At 35.9% G+C, this 19,531-nt stretch overlaps 1 protein-coding gene across 1 annotated transcript in view; it reads left to right on the top strand.

The window, feature by feature from the left end:
- The window catches only part of LOC150086829 (uncharacterized), a 641,413-nt gene that overhangs the window by 516,745 nt on the left and 105,137 nt on the right, over window positions 1–19,531 (top strand). The window contains exon 24 of the mRNA XM_090372286.1: window positions 79–201. Within this exon, the coding sequence (XP_090228412.1) occupies window positions 79–201 (123 nt within the window). The remainder of the gene's footprint in view (window positions 1–78; window positions 202–19,531) is intronic.

Raw genomic sequence — 19,531 nt, 5'->3', positions numbered from 1 at the left:
ATGAATAAATGTATTATATTATATTAAATGTATGCATACTGGTTTTTTTTTTTTTTTTTTTATTTAATTTTTTGCTAGATATTGATGAATGTGCAGAAACTCCCAATCTTTGCCAACAGAACTGTATTAATGTTTGGGGATCTTACCAATGTACTTGTCAACAGGGATTTAGCCTGGCACCTGATGGTCGTTCTTGTCAGGGTTTGTATTTTAGAAATTTATTAATCTTTCTGTTATACATAAAATATCATTAACATAAAATATTTTTTGTGGAAATGATTGTTCAAATTATGCTGTTTGAAACAGAATTTTCCCTCCTAATTTTAAAAATTTATAAATAATTACCTTTTGTATTTCAGACTTCATGCATAATGAAAGTTAAAGATTATCTTCTCTGCCTATACTATATAAAGTTCATTCCTAATAAATGATAATAGCCATTATTTTTCATTGTGTAATTTATTATAAAAAAACAGTTCATATTCTTACTGTTTCCCACAAATGAAATTAAGTTTAACTACGAGTAACACGAATGTGAAAAATTCTTTGTGTATTTAATTTATTTGTCTGAGGAAAGATATGTCATCAGTACACATTGATGTAAATAGGCTCTCATCATTCTGTTCACATGTGAGATTAGTATTGGAGTGGGGGGGTTAATTTCTTAAGTTATGGTTATCTATATTAGCAAGGCATTTTCAAATTTTGAAATGTTGTAAATGCATGTAATAAATGTCATTAATTGCAAATGTTTGGATAATACTGTACAAAGTCCCAAAACTGGCAACATTATATCCTGCTGGTCTATGTGTACTCTTACCATGCATGATTTATTAAAAAAGTTAATATAGCTAGCTGACAGCTACTGGTACAAAGGCCAACCGGGCTAGCCGGGTGAGTAAAGTGCCTGCCTGGCAACCCAAAGGTCGTGGTTTCGAATCCCGCCTCGGGCTTGGATCAAAGTACTGCAAAAAACCTTGGGAGGTGCATTATGGCCACAGAAGCCAATGCACCAACAACTACCAAAAAAAAAAAAAAAAAAAAAAAAAAACTGGTACAAAAATATAAAATGTGGTTTTATTTAACTCGTCAAACTGTATTATTTCCTCTATATCCAGTAATATTCTTTTATATGATACATTCTTTGTGAGGCTGCCAGGAAATCAGGCAAATTTGAGGTAGTAGTACTATAAGCCATTGCTCACTGTTTTGGTTGTAGCTCAGAGTCATTTAAAAATTTGATAAATCAAATCAAAATTTGATAAATCAAATTTTTCCCAAATCCCTGAAAATGGATCACTAATTTCCACCACATGCAAAGCTTCCTCACACTGACTCTGCATACAAAATTTAAATTAATTACTTCTCTATAATGATATAATCTTGGCCATTTTTTCTAAATAAATGTTTAATAAATTCTGTTTAGCTGAAATGTTCACCCCATTTGCAATTTTATTCCAGAATTTTCTATTTTTTTAAACAGTTATGGTGACGTTTCGGTTTTTCAGCCCACAAATCTTTCATTGAAAACAATATTAATCAGTGCTTCTGTACTCAAAAAAAAATGAATAGCAAATGCTTAAAAAACGGTACTCACCTTGTATAAATCTGCAATAAATTTATTGGTAGATGGTGGCTGAATTTAGGTTGGAAGAAGCATTAAAAAGAATTAAGGCGGAGAATGGGGTGAAAATATTTTAAACAGATTTTTAAAATCAGCGCAAGGAAGTAGAAGTGCAGATCTCCAATCCTTGGTTGTCATAAAGAGGTTAAAGGATGCGAATGAAAGAAAGAAAAAAAGAGAAGACCGATGGTGCCAATAGTCGTTACGAGGGACTTTCATTGAATAAACCGTCATCAGTTGGCAAATGGGAGAGAAGTGAGCGCATGTCGTATTTAAAGTTTATCTATACTCTCATGATGCTCTTTTTGACACGTGGGAACTTTAGCCGGTGAGAGGTTGAAGGGAAGTTTAGCGTTAATAATATTGAAATCGGAATGGTGTCGGTACCATTCGATGGTGAGGGCTTCATATTGAAGAATTCTGTAGCTCGATCTAAGTTTAATAATGGTGATGGCAGAGTCAACAAGGGGGGTGTGGTTGTGGGTTTGAGCGTGGGGTGTTAACTCAGTGCAGGATTGACTTGTCCTGAAACTGTTGAAGTGGTAGTATGCACTGGTATTGGAAGTTGTGGAGGAACCGAATTTGGTGGTAGTGCCCGATTTAACAGGTGTCGCAGGTTGGTTGGCATTTTATGAGATATAGTATATTATTGAGATCATTTATGGGATATTTGTGTGTATCTTTATAAGAATTAAATAGGGAACCTAGTTTATTGTAAATAGAGGTGAGGGAGATGTCAATATCTTTGAATGTACGTCGGAATTGTGCTGCGAATTCACTATGGTAAGGGAGAACTATGTGAGTATTTGTCTTGTTACTGTGTCTGGTGGGGTTATTAATACTGTTTTTAACAGTGGATATTGTGTGTTGGATGAGTTGAGGGGGGTAGCTCCTGGTTATGAATTTATTAGTAAGATATTGAAGTTCATTGTATAGATCGTTTTGTGAAGAGCTAAATTTGATAGCATTGTAGATTTAGTTGTGTAGGACGGCTTTTTTGGTACTAAGGGGATGATGTGAAGTGAAATGTAGATATTTACCGGTGTGCGTGTTTTTTCTGAAAATCTTGGTATTTAAATTTGTGTCTGTTGTATAAATAATGAGATTAAGAAAATTAATCTGGTTGTCCGTTGTGATTTCGAGGGTAAGGTTTAGCCTGTCATGTATTGTATTGAATTTTAAAAAAAGATTGTCTATGGTTGTTCTGTTTCCTATTATTAGGATATCATTGGCGTAGCATATGTATAATTTAATTTCAGAAGGGAAAGGTTGTAAACTTTGGTTTTCAATAGTGGCGAGATAAATTTCAGAAAGGGGGGGCAGAAATGCCTAAACTCATTGGTAAACCGAATGGTTGTCGATAAATTTTATTATTAAATCTAAAATATTTAGCGTCTAGTAAAAGAGTGGTAAGTTCAAGGATGTGGTCAACTGAAAGAGAGGTACGTTTCGTTAAAGTGTCATCAGCTGTTAGAAGTACACGTAATGCTTGTAGGATGAAAGGAATATGCACATTAGTGTATAGGGATATGACGTCAAAAGAGGCTAATACGTCTTCATCGGATATGGTGGTGTTACTGATTTTTTGGAATGCTTGGTTGGTATTATTAATTTTGAATGTAGAGAATCGAGTGAGTGGGGATATAATTTTGACAAGGAAGGTGGATAAATTAGCAAAAGCTGATCTACTAAAAGAAACGATAGGTCTTAGTGGGTGGCCAGGTTTGTGTAACTTGGTAATTCCGAACATGTGGGGCAGAATGTTGTTGCGAATACTGTTGTAATGTAAAGAGGTTGATTTCTTTGTTCTGTCTGAGTTTTCTGAGGATTATGTCAAGTTTATTTTTAAGTTTTGTAATTTTGTGGTTGCTGTCATTTGTATATGTATCTTGGTCGGCTAAAATTAATTCCATTTTTTCTGTGTAGGTGTTCTTGTCCAGGATAACGATTTTGTCTCCTTTGTCAGCTTTTTGGATGATGATATTTGGGGTTTTGCTTAGTCTTTGTAAATCCGAGAGTTGTTGTTTTTTTATGTTAGGGAGAGATGTGAGTTTAGAATTCATTATCCTGTTAGACTGGTGTATAAGTCACCACTTATCGGGATGTTGATCAAGTTTAGACGAGTTCGATTATACAATCTTTTATTGGATAGTGTTGTTCTTTAATGGCAAAATTGAAGCCAAATTCTAGGCCGGAGAGTTCGGAAGGGGTGAAGGATTTTGAAGAGAGGTTTGAAGAGAGGTTGGAGAGGTTAACGGTGGAGATTTTTGGGGGTTTTGGATGTGAGTGTGTTCCATTTTTTGGTGTGTTTTTGTGCAATGTGTTGGATGGTGGCGTTGATATGTATATTGTTGTGGTTAATATATTCAATCCAGGTGTGTGGTGGCATGTCTCTTTTGAGAAAGAATCGTAATTGGTGTATACAATTTAAAAGTTGGTGTTTTTTGTTAAATCTTTTCTTAAGTTCTTCACATATGATCGCGATGGACGTGCGGTGTATGATATGTGGGTATTTTTTACAGTTATTTTTGGGAAAAATGCGGGCGAATTTGGGGATGACGTTGTGATATAAGCTATGTGTAATTTGTTGGAGAAATATTTGATAAGCACTTTGGAGAGTTGTATTTTCCTATCAGGCATGTCTAAGAGCATCAGAGATGAGATTAGAAATATATAAAAGGTATTGACCCGGTGCAGATAAGGTGTTGATTATGACGTTAAAATATCTTATAAGTTTGACAATAGTGAAATTATAGTAATCTTATAATACCATGATAAATCTGACTAAAAAATGAATAGCAAATGCTTGAAAAATGGTACTCACCTTGTATAAATCTGCAATAAATTTATTGGTGGATGGTGGCTGAATTTAATGCTAAACTTCCCTTCAACCTCTCACTGGCTTGGAACCTCTCGCAGCTAAAGTTCCCATGTGTCAAAAAGAGCATCACAAGAGTATATATAAACTTTAAATACAACATGCACTCACTGCTCTCCCATTTGCCAACTGATGACGGTTTATTCAACGAAAGTCCCTCTTAACGACTATTGGCACCACCGGTCTTCTCTTTTTTTTCTTTCTTTCATTCGTGTCCTTTAACCTCTTTATGACAACCAAGGATTGGAGATCTGCACTTCTACTCCCTTGCGCTTATTTTAAAAATCTGTTTAAAATATTTTCACCCCATTCTCCGCCTTAGTTCTTTTTAATGCTTCTTCCACCCTAAATTCAGCCACCATCTACCAATAAATTTATTGCAGATTTATACAAGGTGAGTACCGTTTTTTAAGCATTTGCTATTCATTTTTTAGTCAGATTTATCACGGTATTATAAGATTACTATAATTTCACTATTGTTTCTGTATTCATAATTTTCATAATCAGAAACAAACAAGTTTCACTGAGTAACAATCATAAGTGAAATACTGAATAAATTTGCTTCCAACTGTGATCAGTTATGCATGTGATAAAAGCAGAGGCGTAGCTATGTTTTTGGTGCCTTTGTCAAATTTGTGGCTATGCACCGTTTTACGATAATTACAAAAACCATCGTAAAAAGCATGTAAATAAAATTATCATTAAAAAATAATAATAAGTACAGTCTGACCTTTGTTTAACGAACTTCTTTATGCCAGATTTTTCTGTTTAGCAAATTTTTTTTTTTAATTCCTCTTCGAATCATATTTAAAATAGTGTTTGTAGAACAAAGAAAATTTTCTTTATGAGATTACGTGGTGAAGGGATTACAAGAGACTTATCTGGGTACGAATTGTTTGCCCCTCTCGCTTTCAAGAAATTGAGGCAAGAGTGCTGTTGCTAAGCACAATGGTAACTTCTTTGGGTTAAAAGACTACCCAACTTAATGGATCCTTAAAACCTATCCAACTTCCTGTCCCACATTTGATTGGATACTATGATGTGGTCACAAAGGAGCTGGAGGCAAAAAATAACTTTGATGTGATACACTTGGATTTCAAGAAAGCTTTTGATACTGTTGCACATGGAAGACTACTGTACAAATTGGAGCAGAATGGTATTAAGGGCAAGTTGCTACAATGGATAAAAGGATGGTTGAGTGGGAGACGACAGAGAGTGGTAATCAATGGACACTGCTCTTCATGGACAAATGTTATTAGTGGAGTTCCCCAGGATTCAGTATTGGGCCCAATCTTGTTTTTGTATATTTATCAATGATATTGATGAAGGTATATCAGGCTTAATGTACAAATATGCAGATAATATAAAGGTTAGCAGAGTTGTTAATGACAGTAATGGCAATGTGCTACTGCAACAAGATCTAGAAAATTTGGGCAGATGGGCTGAGAAGTGGCAACTGAAGTTTAACATTGACAAATGCAAAGTACTGCATATGGGTAGAAGTAACCCCAGAGGAACGTACCAACTGTTTGGTACTACACTGAAGGTGGTAGAAAATGAAAAAGACCTGGGAGTAATTGTGCAGTCAGATATGAAGTTTTCTGAACAATGAAGACAGGTTGCAAGAGCAGTTCATGGGGTTTTGTCAATGATATAAAGGAATTTTGCTAGCAATGAAAAGGAGATGATTGTCCCTCTGTATAAGGTAATGGCCAGGCCACGCCTTGAGTACTGTGTACAGGTCTGGAGGCCTCATTTTAGGAAGTATGTAGAGCTGTTGGTGCAAGCAGAGAGAAGGGCAACAAGATTGGTGAGGGGAATGAAGGTGCTCTCTCTCTCTCTCGTACCAAGAAAGGCTCAAGTTCTGCAAATTGCGGCTTGTGGAGAATGGACACTTGTGAGGGGATGATATGATTGAGGCGTATAAGGCCTTGAATGGGTTGAGCAGACTTAATTCTGATGGAATTAAGATCTTCCTACTGTTCAGATTTCGAGCCTCGGTGAGCATAAATTCAAATTGAAAAAGACAGTTATAGAATAAATGTGCAGAAATTTGCCTTAGCCAGCGGGTAGTTAATTGGTGGACCAGACTTCCATCTGTTGTTGTGGAAGTTGATAGCTTAAATAAATTCAAGGAGGAACTGAACAAACTTTTAGAGGGAATGGATGTGTGAAATGGGTTTTCTTTCTTTTTTTTTTTTTTTTTTTTTTTTTGGCTGGTGCTATATAAAAAAAAAAAAAATATAAAAAAAACCTAAACTATTATTTTTAGGCCACCCGAATAATTAAATATTCATCTGCCGTGCTGTGTGTCTTATGTCTGTTAATTGTGTGTGTTCTATGGTCGATTTGTCTGCTTTGCTGGACAAAAATCCCCAGATTCTTGGAGGAAAACCTTTTTGCTATCTACGACTGAGACCGACTAACTCAGCCACGGAGTGAAATGATGTTACATAAGCATGCTTTCTTGTGTCACATACCACTACTACATACCGAGAAGTCGAGCTGGTCAACTACTTTCTATGTATCCATAGCCAGTGGGCAGATCAAAGGTATTCCACATTTGGACAATAGGCTCTGGTCGATCTTCTACTGTAAGCACCCTGTTAGAGTTTTATGAGAGAATGGCTTTCCTGTACCCCAACAAAGGGTGATCTGTTGTTTCGCTGAAGTGAATAACAACACTTTACCATAAATTTCCTCCATTTCTGTTTATATGGTCACGGTAATTGAATATCTGAGTGTCTCCAACATTTTGTACAGTTAAAAAAATAATAATAATCATAATAATAAAATTCTGATTTAAGACAGGTTTGTAAACAATTGGAATGTTTTTTCTTTTTTTTAATTTCCTCTTTATGCAGTCTTTCTACACGATATGTGGCAGGTCTAAAATTAATTGGTCTTTTGTTGTTTTATTTAGCATTAACATTAGTTGAGGCATATGATGCAAGAAAGCAAGCTTATAGAGAATCAGCCAAAAAAAAAAAAAGTCCCTTCCCATTTCGCCCATCCATTCGCTCCAAATGTTTGTATAATTATGCCTTAAGTTGTGTATAAGTTGTGGCCTGGGCATACCCGAGCCACAACTTATATCTTGTAATGTCTTTAAACTGTCCTACACTCTTTACTTTTATTTCTCCGAAATTATTAGGGCAATCCGAGGACGTAGGAGAAACTATTTCTTATCTATACCACTATTTTTCGCCTTTATGGAGTTCAGGTTCTATTATTCCTACTCCTTTAGTTTTTCTTCTTACTATCTGCATGTTTCTCTATGCGTTAATTTAATTATTTATTTTTACCGTATCCATCACATAGGGGCCACCACATATTATTTTGACGACTATTACATTATGTCCTAGATACGGTCAATATGTAGTATGTATTATATATTTAATCTTATTTTAATCATTAAATTACGTTCTCTGTCGGGTCAACGATGATTAATATATGCTTACATTTATATTTTACTTATATTTCTTACCTTTGATTCTAATATTTCTAAATTTTTTTAACTTTTATTATCTTCTTTCGATTTATTTATATTCGATTTACATCCGGCCTATACTGGTTTATATTTGGTTAGATTTAAATTACTTAGCATGTATTGATCATCACAGAAACAGAGAACTTCTTGTCGTTTTTTGCCTTCATTCTGGGTGGTTGGCCCCAGTTGAAGTCATCTAGATTGTCGGTAAAAAGCGATAATATTTTTTTTTTTTTTTTTTTTTTTTTTGCGTTTTCTTATATCCCTGATGGTATTATTATTGGATTGATTTACTTATTCCAATGGTTCTTTATATTATCCTTAAAACAAAAAAGTGGAAACAAGAAAACAGAAAAACGAAAAAGAGAGGAAGTAGCTTAATGCAGCAAATGCTAAACCTATGCAGAGCATGGGCAATAAAGTGAAAAAAAATGAGGGAGATAGAGGGTGATAGAAGGTAAAATAACAACAAAAAAATGTATAATAAGAGAAAAATAATTACAAAATTGATAAAATACGGACATTGCCACTTAACTTTATCATAAAACTGGCTTCTCATCAGGTGTCAAGTTTGCTAGAATGCAAGCAAAATAGAAACCATTTTTGATGTAAACCATCAAAAATGCCAAAAAAAGCCAAAGTTTAAAAAGAATAAACGTGAATAAAAATTAGAATAAATTTTTTTTTTTTACGAAAATAAAGTTTTGTGAACAAAATAAAAAATTTTATGGGGATTAAAAGGGGAAGTTTTTGAAAATGGCTTGTGAACTTTAGTTTATCACTGTGAAGATAAGAAATCAAAATCTGGAATTGACAACAGGTAATTCTAAACACATGCAACTTACTAGTCTAATCCAGGTAAAGGTAAAGAGATTTAAAAACATTCAAAAATAAGTAGCCTTGGAAAAAATTAATAACTTATATAATGGTCACAGAAGATAACAGTCAGTGGATTTTTGGCTGCTGATAAGTAATTTTGATATTTTTCCAAATTCTTCGTTAATTAACATACTAGATTGTTTTCTACAAAGATATTAAATAGGTTTAGTAGCGTTCGTTAGCTTCTTCTTTTGAATTTAACTAGTGCTTTTTGAAAGTTATGACTCACCAGTGTTGCTGCCAATATTGTTGAACTAGCCGCCATATTGTAGTCGATAAGAAATAGTATAATGTATATATCTCGAACTGATAGCGCAAGGTATAACGTAAAACTAGATAGTGAAATACGAAGCACTGTATTAGGAATCTGTTAGTTTAGTATAGTATTATCAATTAATCAAAAATATTTATTAATCTTATTAAATTTCATTGTTAATTAAATTGTATTTAAACGGAAATCATGACCCAGACTAGAGCTGCTAAGCAACGTTCGCAGACTAGTGAGAATACTGTGACTCGGGGGAAACATAGAGGGGAGAGATTCTCCAATGCATCAGTCTCAAAAAATGTGTAAAATGTGAAATGTTTGAAGACCATTCTAAAACAGGACACGATCTAGCCAAGGAGGATGTTTTTTTGTGTCTTTTTGTGTGCTCGATACTCTAGGTGCCTAGAGTGTCAAGAAATTCAGCACCAACTCAACGTTCTAATGGGCGTCTATGAGAGCTTGAGGTGTAGGGTAAGTGCCCTCGAAGAATTAATGTGAGGGACCCATCAAGCTCTCAGCTGCCCAGCTCAATGGCAGAGCTCACTCCTGTGCATCAGGCAACACAGAGGCAGTCTCCAAGGCAGAATGCGCTGGTCCCACAGGAACTAGTTATTGTTGGTGATGCTATTGTCAGGAAGATGGGGAATATACTATGCAAGAAGGATAGGTGGAACAGAGGCAAAAGTTGATGACGTAGAGCAGATATCATATTTTAAGGGCACAAAAGGTGATATTGTTGTACACGTTGGAACTAATGAAATTAAGAGTAAGAGATCTGCAGATTTACTCAACAAGTACAGGTCAATGTAAAAAAAAAAGTCACGAATTAGGGTTGAATGTGAAAGTGTCTGCAATTTTTCCCAGACACAATACTAGGGAGTATATGATGAGAGCCTTGTTGATCAATTCGGCCCTGGAGAGATTGTGCAAGGATTGAGGGGTAGAATTTTTTTCAGAGTAGTCTGTGCTTATTAACAGGAGAGACTGCTTCTACAGGGATGGGGTACACTTGAATAGAAAGGATGCAAGAATATTTGCCGATGCTATTCAGGCAGTGTTAGGTGGGTCGGAAAACTGCTAGCTTGGGGGGGTACACAGGTTAACAGTGGCTGCAGGCAAAGCAAAAGTGATTCTTGCACTGCTTCTATTAGAATGAGCAGCAGCCTGGAAAGCAAGGTGCTGGGGATTTCCAGGACTGCTGGGAGTCATAGTGGAACAAGTAAATACATGGGCTGTGTTAGGGTAACTAAAAGTAGAAACAGGTGCATGTACACCAATGCTAGGAGTATAGTTAATAAATTTGATGAGTTTGAAGTGCTGGTCAAGACATCAAAGGTGGATATTGTTGGTATATCAGAGACATAGTGTCACACAAATGTAAGCAGTGCAGAATTGGAATTTAGGGAGTACAATGTGTACAGAAAGGATAGACAGGACAGGAAGGGAGGAGGGGTTATACTGTTAGTTAAGAAACACATAAAAATCTAAGGAAGTGCATCCAGTTGATGTTGGTGGACAATGCAATGTTGATCAGTTTGGTGTGACATAAGCACTGGGAAAGGGAAAATGAGAGTAGGTGTGTGTTATAGGCCTAATGAATCTGATGAGTATATTGAGCAATTGTGCAGAGAAATAAGAGTGGGCCAGTAAATCAGAATGTCTTGTAATGGGGGTTTTTAACTTTCCAGATATTGACTGGAACTTGTGGATTGGTCACTCACACACTAGCAAAACTTTTGTGTATTTATTGGATGAATGTTTTCTACACCAACACGTTCGAGATGCGAACAGAAGGAGTAATCAGAGTCGGAACTAGGGTGGGGCAAGCAGGATGCCAGCCCCATGTGCAGCATTTTAAGGGTGCACTTGACTAGTTATATACAGTGGACCCCGCTTTACGATGGGTTCACTATACGATCAGATCACTTTACGATGGACTCTCCATAATAAAATACCTTTCACTATACGATATGTAGTGAGCATGGGATATTGTCATCATGTTTGCGAAATGAATTTTAATTCTATTAAATGGAGCTTAAAAATAGGAATGAAGAGAAGATTCTGAAAATTTATTTTTGTTTTTTATATGATTTCAGTGAAGGGTTAACAGATTTCACTATAATACTGTAAGGTAAAAACCCACAGAATTCCAGTTATCGGTATTATCGCAAATGCAATAAGATCAAGTTTACTACCCGTTTATAATAGCGTGCGCTAACAGAAAAGCCCAAATTATTTTTATTGTTTTATGGTCGTGACCTCCAGAAACATGCTTTAGAAAAATATCACAAATGCTTTCAAAATTAATTTTTATAACAAAACACAGCAATAAACGGTGAAAGTGTAGTGCATTTTAATTATTTGAGCAGCTGATTCTACTAATCAGTGATCACTGGTGCCTACTTATTTCTCTCTACAATGGCTTACGATTGTCTCCAACCGGATCACATGGTCCTTTGTCTCAGCCAATAGCAGCATTTGTAAACGTTGGGTGCGTGTTTTGTTTTCATATCCTTTAGTTCAAGTAATTTTTTTTGTGCCTACTTTCCACAAATTTACTGTATTGAATTCTTGAACGTACAACATTGCATAATATGGCCCCTAAAGAGCGCAGTAAGTAGAAAATTTCAATTAAAATTGAACAAGAAATAGTGAAAAAACATGATGATGGTGCTAAAATTAGTTCATTGGTGTGCAAATATGGTGTTTCACAGTCAACCATTTCTACCATAGTGAAACAAAAAGAAAACTTTAAAAAAGTTAAAGTAAGTGATGAATCTAACACAGTCCAAAAAGGCAGAGAACTGATTGTAGAAATGGAAAGGCTTTTGTTGCTGTGGGTAAAAGAAAAACAAATGAAGGGTAATACAGTTCCTGGACAAAATATTTGTGAACGTGCAAAGCAGATTTTTGAGGACTTAAACACTAACACCTTCAGCTAGTGATACGCGATACGGGGACTTTAAAGCTAGCAAAGGTTGGTTCGACCATTTTAGAAAAAGGTCTGATATTAAAAGTGTCATAAGGCATGGAGAGGCTTGCAGTGTGCTGATCAGGAAGCAGCTGAAAACTTTAAGGTGGAGTTTCAAGAGCTCGTTGAGAAGGAGGTTTACCTTCCTCAACGTCTTTAATATAGACAAAACAGGCCTCTTTTGGAAAAGGATGCCTAGGCGAAAAAACATCACAAAAGAAGAGGCCTTGTTGCCTGGTCATAAGCTTATGAAGGATAGGCTTACTCTGCTATTAGGGTCCAATGCCTGTGGTGATTTTAAACTTAAGCTAATGTTGGTTTACCACTCAGAAACTCCCAGAGTGTTTAAACAGCAAAAGGTCATCAAAAGCAGGTTGGGTGTCTTTTGCCGGTGTAACAAGAAGACCTGGGTGACAAGACACCTCTTCAATGAATGGGTATTTGAAGTGTTTTGTCCTTCAGTCAAAGGTTACGTAGAAAAAAGCAAACTTCCTTTAAAGGCACTGTTAATTTTAGATAATGCTACAGGTCATGATCCCCAACTTGCCCGATCTCTGGAGGAGAAATTTAACTTCATTACTGTCAAATTTCTCTCACCCAATACCACCCCTCTGCTTCAGCCAATGGATCAGCAAGTGATTGCCAACTTTAAAAAAATTTACACGAAGAAGATGCTTGCGAAGTGCTTTGAAGAGACTTCAGGAGACAGAGCCATCACCTTAAAGGAATTCTGGAAGACCAGGTTTAACATCTTAGACTGTGTATAAATGATTCAGTTCTTGGAATGAAGTTTCAGCTCAGTGCCTCAGTGCAGCCTGGAAGAACTTATGGCCTTCAGTCATCCATTATTTTGAAGGATTTGAAACTGAAGATGTTCTAGAGCAGGAAATTATCACTCTTGGTGTGAGTCCTTGGCTCTAGAGATTGATGCGGCAGATGTGGAGGAGTTAATTGCAGACCACGGAATAGAGCTGACAACAGAGGAGCTCTAGGAATTAGAGCAGATGGGCAAACATGACAGTGGAGATGAGGAACACGAGGAGGATGACTGTGTAGCAACAACTCAAGAAATTAAGGACATGTTTTCTGCATGGGATATTGTCAAGAGGACAGTAAGAAAAAACCCAGATATTGAAACCACTGAATTGATGACAAGCAAATTTGAAGATCAGGTGCTAAGTTATTTCAAGAACCTTCAGAGAAAGTGCCAAAAGCAAACCACTTTGGACAGTTTTTATACCATAAGTAGCAAGAGGCAGTGATCGGAAAGAACACCAGATGCTGAAGGTTGTCCTGATATCTTGATGATAAAAAGATTCTCTTCCAGCTCCATCACCACACCACCATTGACACAGCTTTTCAATGTAAGTTAAATGAAAATTATGATTTTTGTTTTTTTAATGTTAATAATTATCAATTATCATTTTAAACAACATTTGAGGGTGGAATAAGTAAAAATGTATGTTTATCTTTTTTCTTTAAACTTGTATCATGCTCTACTGTTTATTCCAGTGTATAAGACGCACCACAATTTTAGGGCAAGTTATACCACAGTGTATACCACACACCTGTTATTTTCAGATAACAGGTGTGTGGTATACACTGGAAAATATGGTATTCAGTATTCGATATAAAACTAATAAAATTTCTGTTATAAAAATCACCTTTTACAGAGATAAATAGCTTAGTTATATAGCAAAAATTTCAACTTCCGAGGACTTGGAACGAATTATCAAAAAACAGTGTGTTATTGGGTTCACATTATGATATTTTCATGATACAATGGTGTCTCTGGAATGAATTAATATCATAAAGTGGGGGTCCATTGTATTTTAAAATTGCTTCATTTTTGATTTAATTACAGTCGAACCTGTGTTTAATGAACTTCTTTATAAAGATTTTTTTAAATTCCTTTTGGTAATTACATTTAAAAGTTTCTGTAGAATGAAGAAAATTTCCATATAACGGATTATGAGACTTAACTTTGTATGCTTTGTTTCCACCACTGGCCTTTAAGCAATTAGAAAGTACAAATTAAGGGTTTATAGGGATTACCATTCCACAATGTAAGTCGAACATAAAACATATGCAGCCACCTATTCCACATACCGAGAAGTCATGCTAGTCAAATTCTTTCTATAGCCAGTCAAAAAATTAAGGCATATTCCCGACATGGATAATAGCTTCTGGTGAACTCGTGTTCTTTGTTTAAAAAGAAATACTGCATTATCTTTGTAGGTGCTACTTATGATTCCAGAAATTTTTGTGAGTTTGTGAGTGAAAAAAATTTGGCATTTATAATCACTTACGGAAAAAAATATCAGGAAGGAACAGCATTTTACAAATATAACAGAGAATACGTTTCTCTGTTATTTTACGAAAATAACAGAGAAACTCCAATTACTTGTTTTAGTAGCTCAACATCTTTCCTAAAATGAAGCCTCCAGACCCGTATACAGTACTCAAGGTGTGGCCTGACCATCGCCTTATACAAGGGGATAATCACCTCCTTATCCCTGCTAGAAAAATTCTTGTATATCATTGACAAGACACCATGGGCTACTCTTGCAGACCGTCTGCACTGCTCAGAAAACTTCATATCTGCCTGCACAATTACCCCCAGGTCCTTTTCACTCTCTACCTCTGTCAGTGTAGTACCACACAGTTGATACGTTACTCTGGGGTTACTGCTTCCCATATGCAGTACTTACATTTGTTAATGTTAAACTTTAGTTGCCACCTCTCAGCCCATCTACTCAACTTTTCCAGATCCTGTAGCAGCAGCGTGCTGTCATTAGTGTCATTAACAACCCTGCCAACATTCATATCGTCTGCAAACTTGGACATTAAGCTTGATATACCATCATCAATATCATTAATGAATACAGAAAAGAACAATGGACCCAACACTGAACCCTGGGGGACTCCACTAATAACATTAGTCCACGAAGAGCAGTGTCCATTGATTACCACTCTCTGTCTTTTCCCACTCAACCATCCCTTTATCCATAGCAGCAATTTGTCTCCAATGATTGAATTGAAGAAGACGAGTGTTCAAAGAACCGTGGTCAGTTCGAATGTATGATGTAAGAAGGCTTGGGTAGAACCAAAACTGATTGCTTTTTGAGGTAGTGAATTTAATATCAGGTATAAAACATCTGGTCACTGCTCCTTTGGTCGAGGAATTCCATCTCACTTGCTGTCTTTTATGAAGCTCTGTCCAACATTTTCATTCTTTGGATCGGCAGTGGGATCATAGGTCAAATCGAAAAAAGTTAAGAGGATATCCTTTATGAATATAGTAAACAAAACCTTTGTACGTAAGATACAGATCCAGAGGTAATAGCCTGCAATGGCTTGCAAAGATGAGGTTGAAACTGTTCTACAAGTTCTCAGGAGAGCTATCAAAAAGGTCTATTGGACACTGTCTAGTTTGGTTTGAACTGTAATAAGTTTGGTTCTGTGAAACCATATGCTGGCTGCATATATAATGATTGGAATAAACATTGTGTAGTATAGAATTCTGAGGGTTCCCTTTTTTAAACCCCAGTCCTGCTGAGAGATTTTGAATAACATGGCCGTAAAAGTTTTCACTTTTTTGGAAAGATTCTGGATGTGTTTACCACACATTTGTATGGTACAATTTTTCATCAAAAATAATACCAAGATGCTTATGAGTGGTAACAAGTGACAGAGCTGCTCCATTAAACTTGACAACTGGAAGTCTATTATGGTGTAGTTTTCTGTGAAATATCATCATCTTGGTTTTTAGATGGTGACACTTAATTTATTTTTCAGAGTCCAATCCAGCAAGTTATTGAGTACAGAGTTAGCCCTTTGTTCCAATTGGGACCTGGAGTTACCATGTACTAAGATAGAGACAGAGAGATCGTCGAAAAAGGCAATCATTTGCACATCAGCTGTGTTGGAGGGAGAAGACAGCCAATCATCAAGGACGAGGTTCTACAGAAGGAGGCCAAGAATGGAACCCTGAGGGCACCCTCGAAAAACAGCTTTAGATACTAACTGATGTTTGGTTTGGATGTAGACAGTACATTCAGCAAAGTAACTTTTGAACAAAAGGAAGAGATGTCTAGAACAACAAGCGATTCTAAGGCGCCATAAGACACTCTCCCACCAAACATTATCAAAGGCACCTTCAAAATCAATAAAAACTGCCAATGTATATTTGTAAGTAGAGCTGTCAATTAACTTTTTCAATTCAAAAAGCACATCTTCACGACTACAACCAGGCTTAAATTCATTCTGAGAGAAAGATAGAATACTTTCCAAAAGAATTTGATTACATCTGTATGCCATGAGTTTTTCTAGTAACTTGCTTAAGTGGGATAACAAAGTGATAGGCCTGTATCATTTAGGATCACTTGGTGGTTTATCTGGTTTTGGGATTATTTTAATGAGAGCAGACTTCCAAATAACAGAGAAATTCCCATCTTCAAGACACTTTTTGAAGAGTTTCAAAAGATGGTTTGGTCTAATAGAAAAGAATCTTTTTATGAAAATGGTTTCCAGTAGATCAGTTCCTGGGCATTTGTTATTACTCATAGAAGAAACTGTATTTTTAAGCTCTTCCATAAAAAATAAAGGAGTAGAAATGGGAGAATTGTATTGCCATTTTTCTTTCCTAACTCCAGAGTGGTAGGCAGAATCAAGAGTTGTGTCATCATTGGGAAAAAGTCTCTCCAGTATTAGATTGGCAGTTTGCATTCAGTTCAGAGTTTCAGTATTATTTGAGATTTTTGTGTTAAAGCAGTGTGTGTGTGTGTGTGTGTGTGTGTGTGTGTGTGTGTGTGTGTGTGTGTAGACACACACACACACACACACACACTTGCATACTTATATACAAGTTATACATATGCAGAAGTTATATACACTCATGCTCTTCTTCACCTCACAAGAAAATAGGCGCCTCCGTAGCCAGGTGGGCAGGAGCAGCAGTGCGTAGCACACTCTTCTTGATTAGACCGGAGTGCGAGCCCGTGACCACCAAATACGGAGGATGCGGAAAGGTCAGGGAATAACCACCACATATCCCTGGAGCAATATGGCCTTAGTTACTAATGCACCTAAAAATCAAACCTCACAAGAATCATCACTGTGCCATTTCATGTGTAGATATGAAATAACCAACTCATGAAATTATGCATGAATCTGCAAGATTGTCACATAACATCAAGAACAAGGAGCCCAGATGTTTAATTAGCAGGGTCGTTTTCTTACCATCAATACACAACCACACATAGCTGAACATGCTGCAGAAACTATACAATGTACCCGGGAATCAACGAGTATTCTTCATTAAGTCCCAAATTGTTATTCTGCAATTTTTGCATTTTTCGGAGACTGAACGCTACCTTGCAGAGTTGACTGCAAAGAGACAATGAAGTAACGGAAGCTATCAGGCAGTGGCCAAGAGTGATCAAGTGACTTATGACAGGGAATAAAAATCTGGTGTGCAGATGGAGTAAGTGATTAAACTGTAGTTGAGTGTGGAAAAAAAAAAAAATTATTTTTCAATTAGCTCAACCCCATTATATGAGATTGAGCCAATTGAAAAATGATTGTTGTTATATATATATTATGTAGAAAGTGTGAAGAAGATTTTGTTTAATCCTATTGAATCTACAGTATACACCAGAAGTGATCTCGACTAAATGGATAAGGAATGTAGCAATATATGGTAAGATATGAAAAAGAGAGATAGATAGTTGGCAAGAAATTAAAATAAGAAATGAAAAGGCGACCAAAATAAGATTACATTGCAGTGTTTTTCACAATTTCAGTGTCTTCATCAGAAGCCATCCATCAAAATTATGAGAAATACGGCAATGTTCTTGCTTCTGTTTCTGACATGTTCTGTATGCTATGGTGCACTGTATGCTGTAGACACATGTTAAGAACGAAATTTGAAAATTTGCGGCAAGAATAAGGTCAAATAAATTGTGCCAATAAATGTAATTATATTATGTAATGCATACAGATCATGGATGACCTTATAAAAGCAAGTAAAAAGATTGAAAAAACTAAAGTAATGATATCGGAATTTAATCGAAATCGGAAAGAAATCGGAAAGTAATGATATAGGCAAGAAGAAAGGAACTTATCATTACCTTGTAAGACTGAAAATTACCAAGATAGCAGCATGCCAGTATATTTATGCATAGGTACACTAGCAGTTCCTAGCATTAGAAAATGGTGTAAAAAAAAAAAAAAAATTGCATGGTGTGGTGTCTGTAGGCTAGTTAGATGTATAAATTGAAATGCAATATGTGGTGATGAATGCTGTTAAATACATTGTGCCCAAACTGCCCATTTTTGCAATATTTTCTACTTGCTTCTGTAAGGTCATCCATGATCTGCCTGGCAACCCAAAAGTCGCTGGTTCGAATCCCGCCTCAGGCTTGGATCAAAGTACTGCAAAAACCTTGAGAGGTGCATTATGGCCACAGAAGCTGATTCACCAACAATTACAAAAAAAAAAAAAAAAAAAAATCCATGATCTGTATGCATTACGTAATATAATTACATTTATTGGCATAATTTATTAGACCTTATTGTTGCCGCAAATTTTCAAATTTCATTCTTAACACGTGTCTACAGCACACGTGCACCATAGCATACAGAACATGTCGGAAACAGAAGCAAGGACATTGCCGTCTTTCTCATAATTTCGGTGGATGGCCTCTGATGAAGACACTGAAATTGTGAAAAACACTGCAATGTAATCTTATTTTGGTCGCCTTTTCATTTCTTGTTTTAATTTCTTGCCAACTCTCTGTCTCTTTTTCGTATCTTACCATATATTGCTACATTCCTTATCCATTTAGTCGAGATCACTTCTGGTGTATACCGTTGATTTAATAGGATTAAACAAAATCTTCTTCACACTTTCTACATAATATATATATATATATATATATATATACACACACACACACACACACACACACACACACACACACACACACACACACACACACACACACACACACATTGTGGCTATAGGTTTGCTAATACAGTGTCCCTGATCCATAATCAACATTATCTTCCTTTTTGTACTGTTACTCTCCACCCTCCATGATTACTTAGCTTCTTAATACTATTATTCTTTTATTATAATATATATATAATAGAAACATCTTTTTATGTTTAAATGTTTCTTATATGTATTTTGTTCACTGAATGCATCAATGTCGTTAGTTTATCCCTAATATCAGTATATTGGCAACAACATTTGCTTCTGCTGTGGCAGGGAAAAAAAATGTGTGGGATGCATATAAATTATCAGGTGACACAGAACTCTATGGTAGATATAAGCTGGTCTATAATTTCAAGTGGTAAGCAAATGAATTCAGATTATGAGAAACCTTTGGCAAAGGTTATAAAGAAAAATGGCAGAT

Source organism: Mastigoproctus giganteus, chromosome 4 (genome assembly GCF_048544385.1).
Source record: "Mastigoproctus giganteus isolate SK-2022 chromosome 4, ASM4854438v1, whole genome shotgun sequence".
Lineage (NCBI taxonomy): Eukaryota > Metazoa > Arthropoda > Arachnida > Uropygi > Thelyphonidae > Mastigoproctus > Mastigoproctus giganteus.
This window is presented reverse-complemented; position numbering and strand designations above follow the sequence as displayed.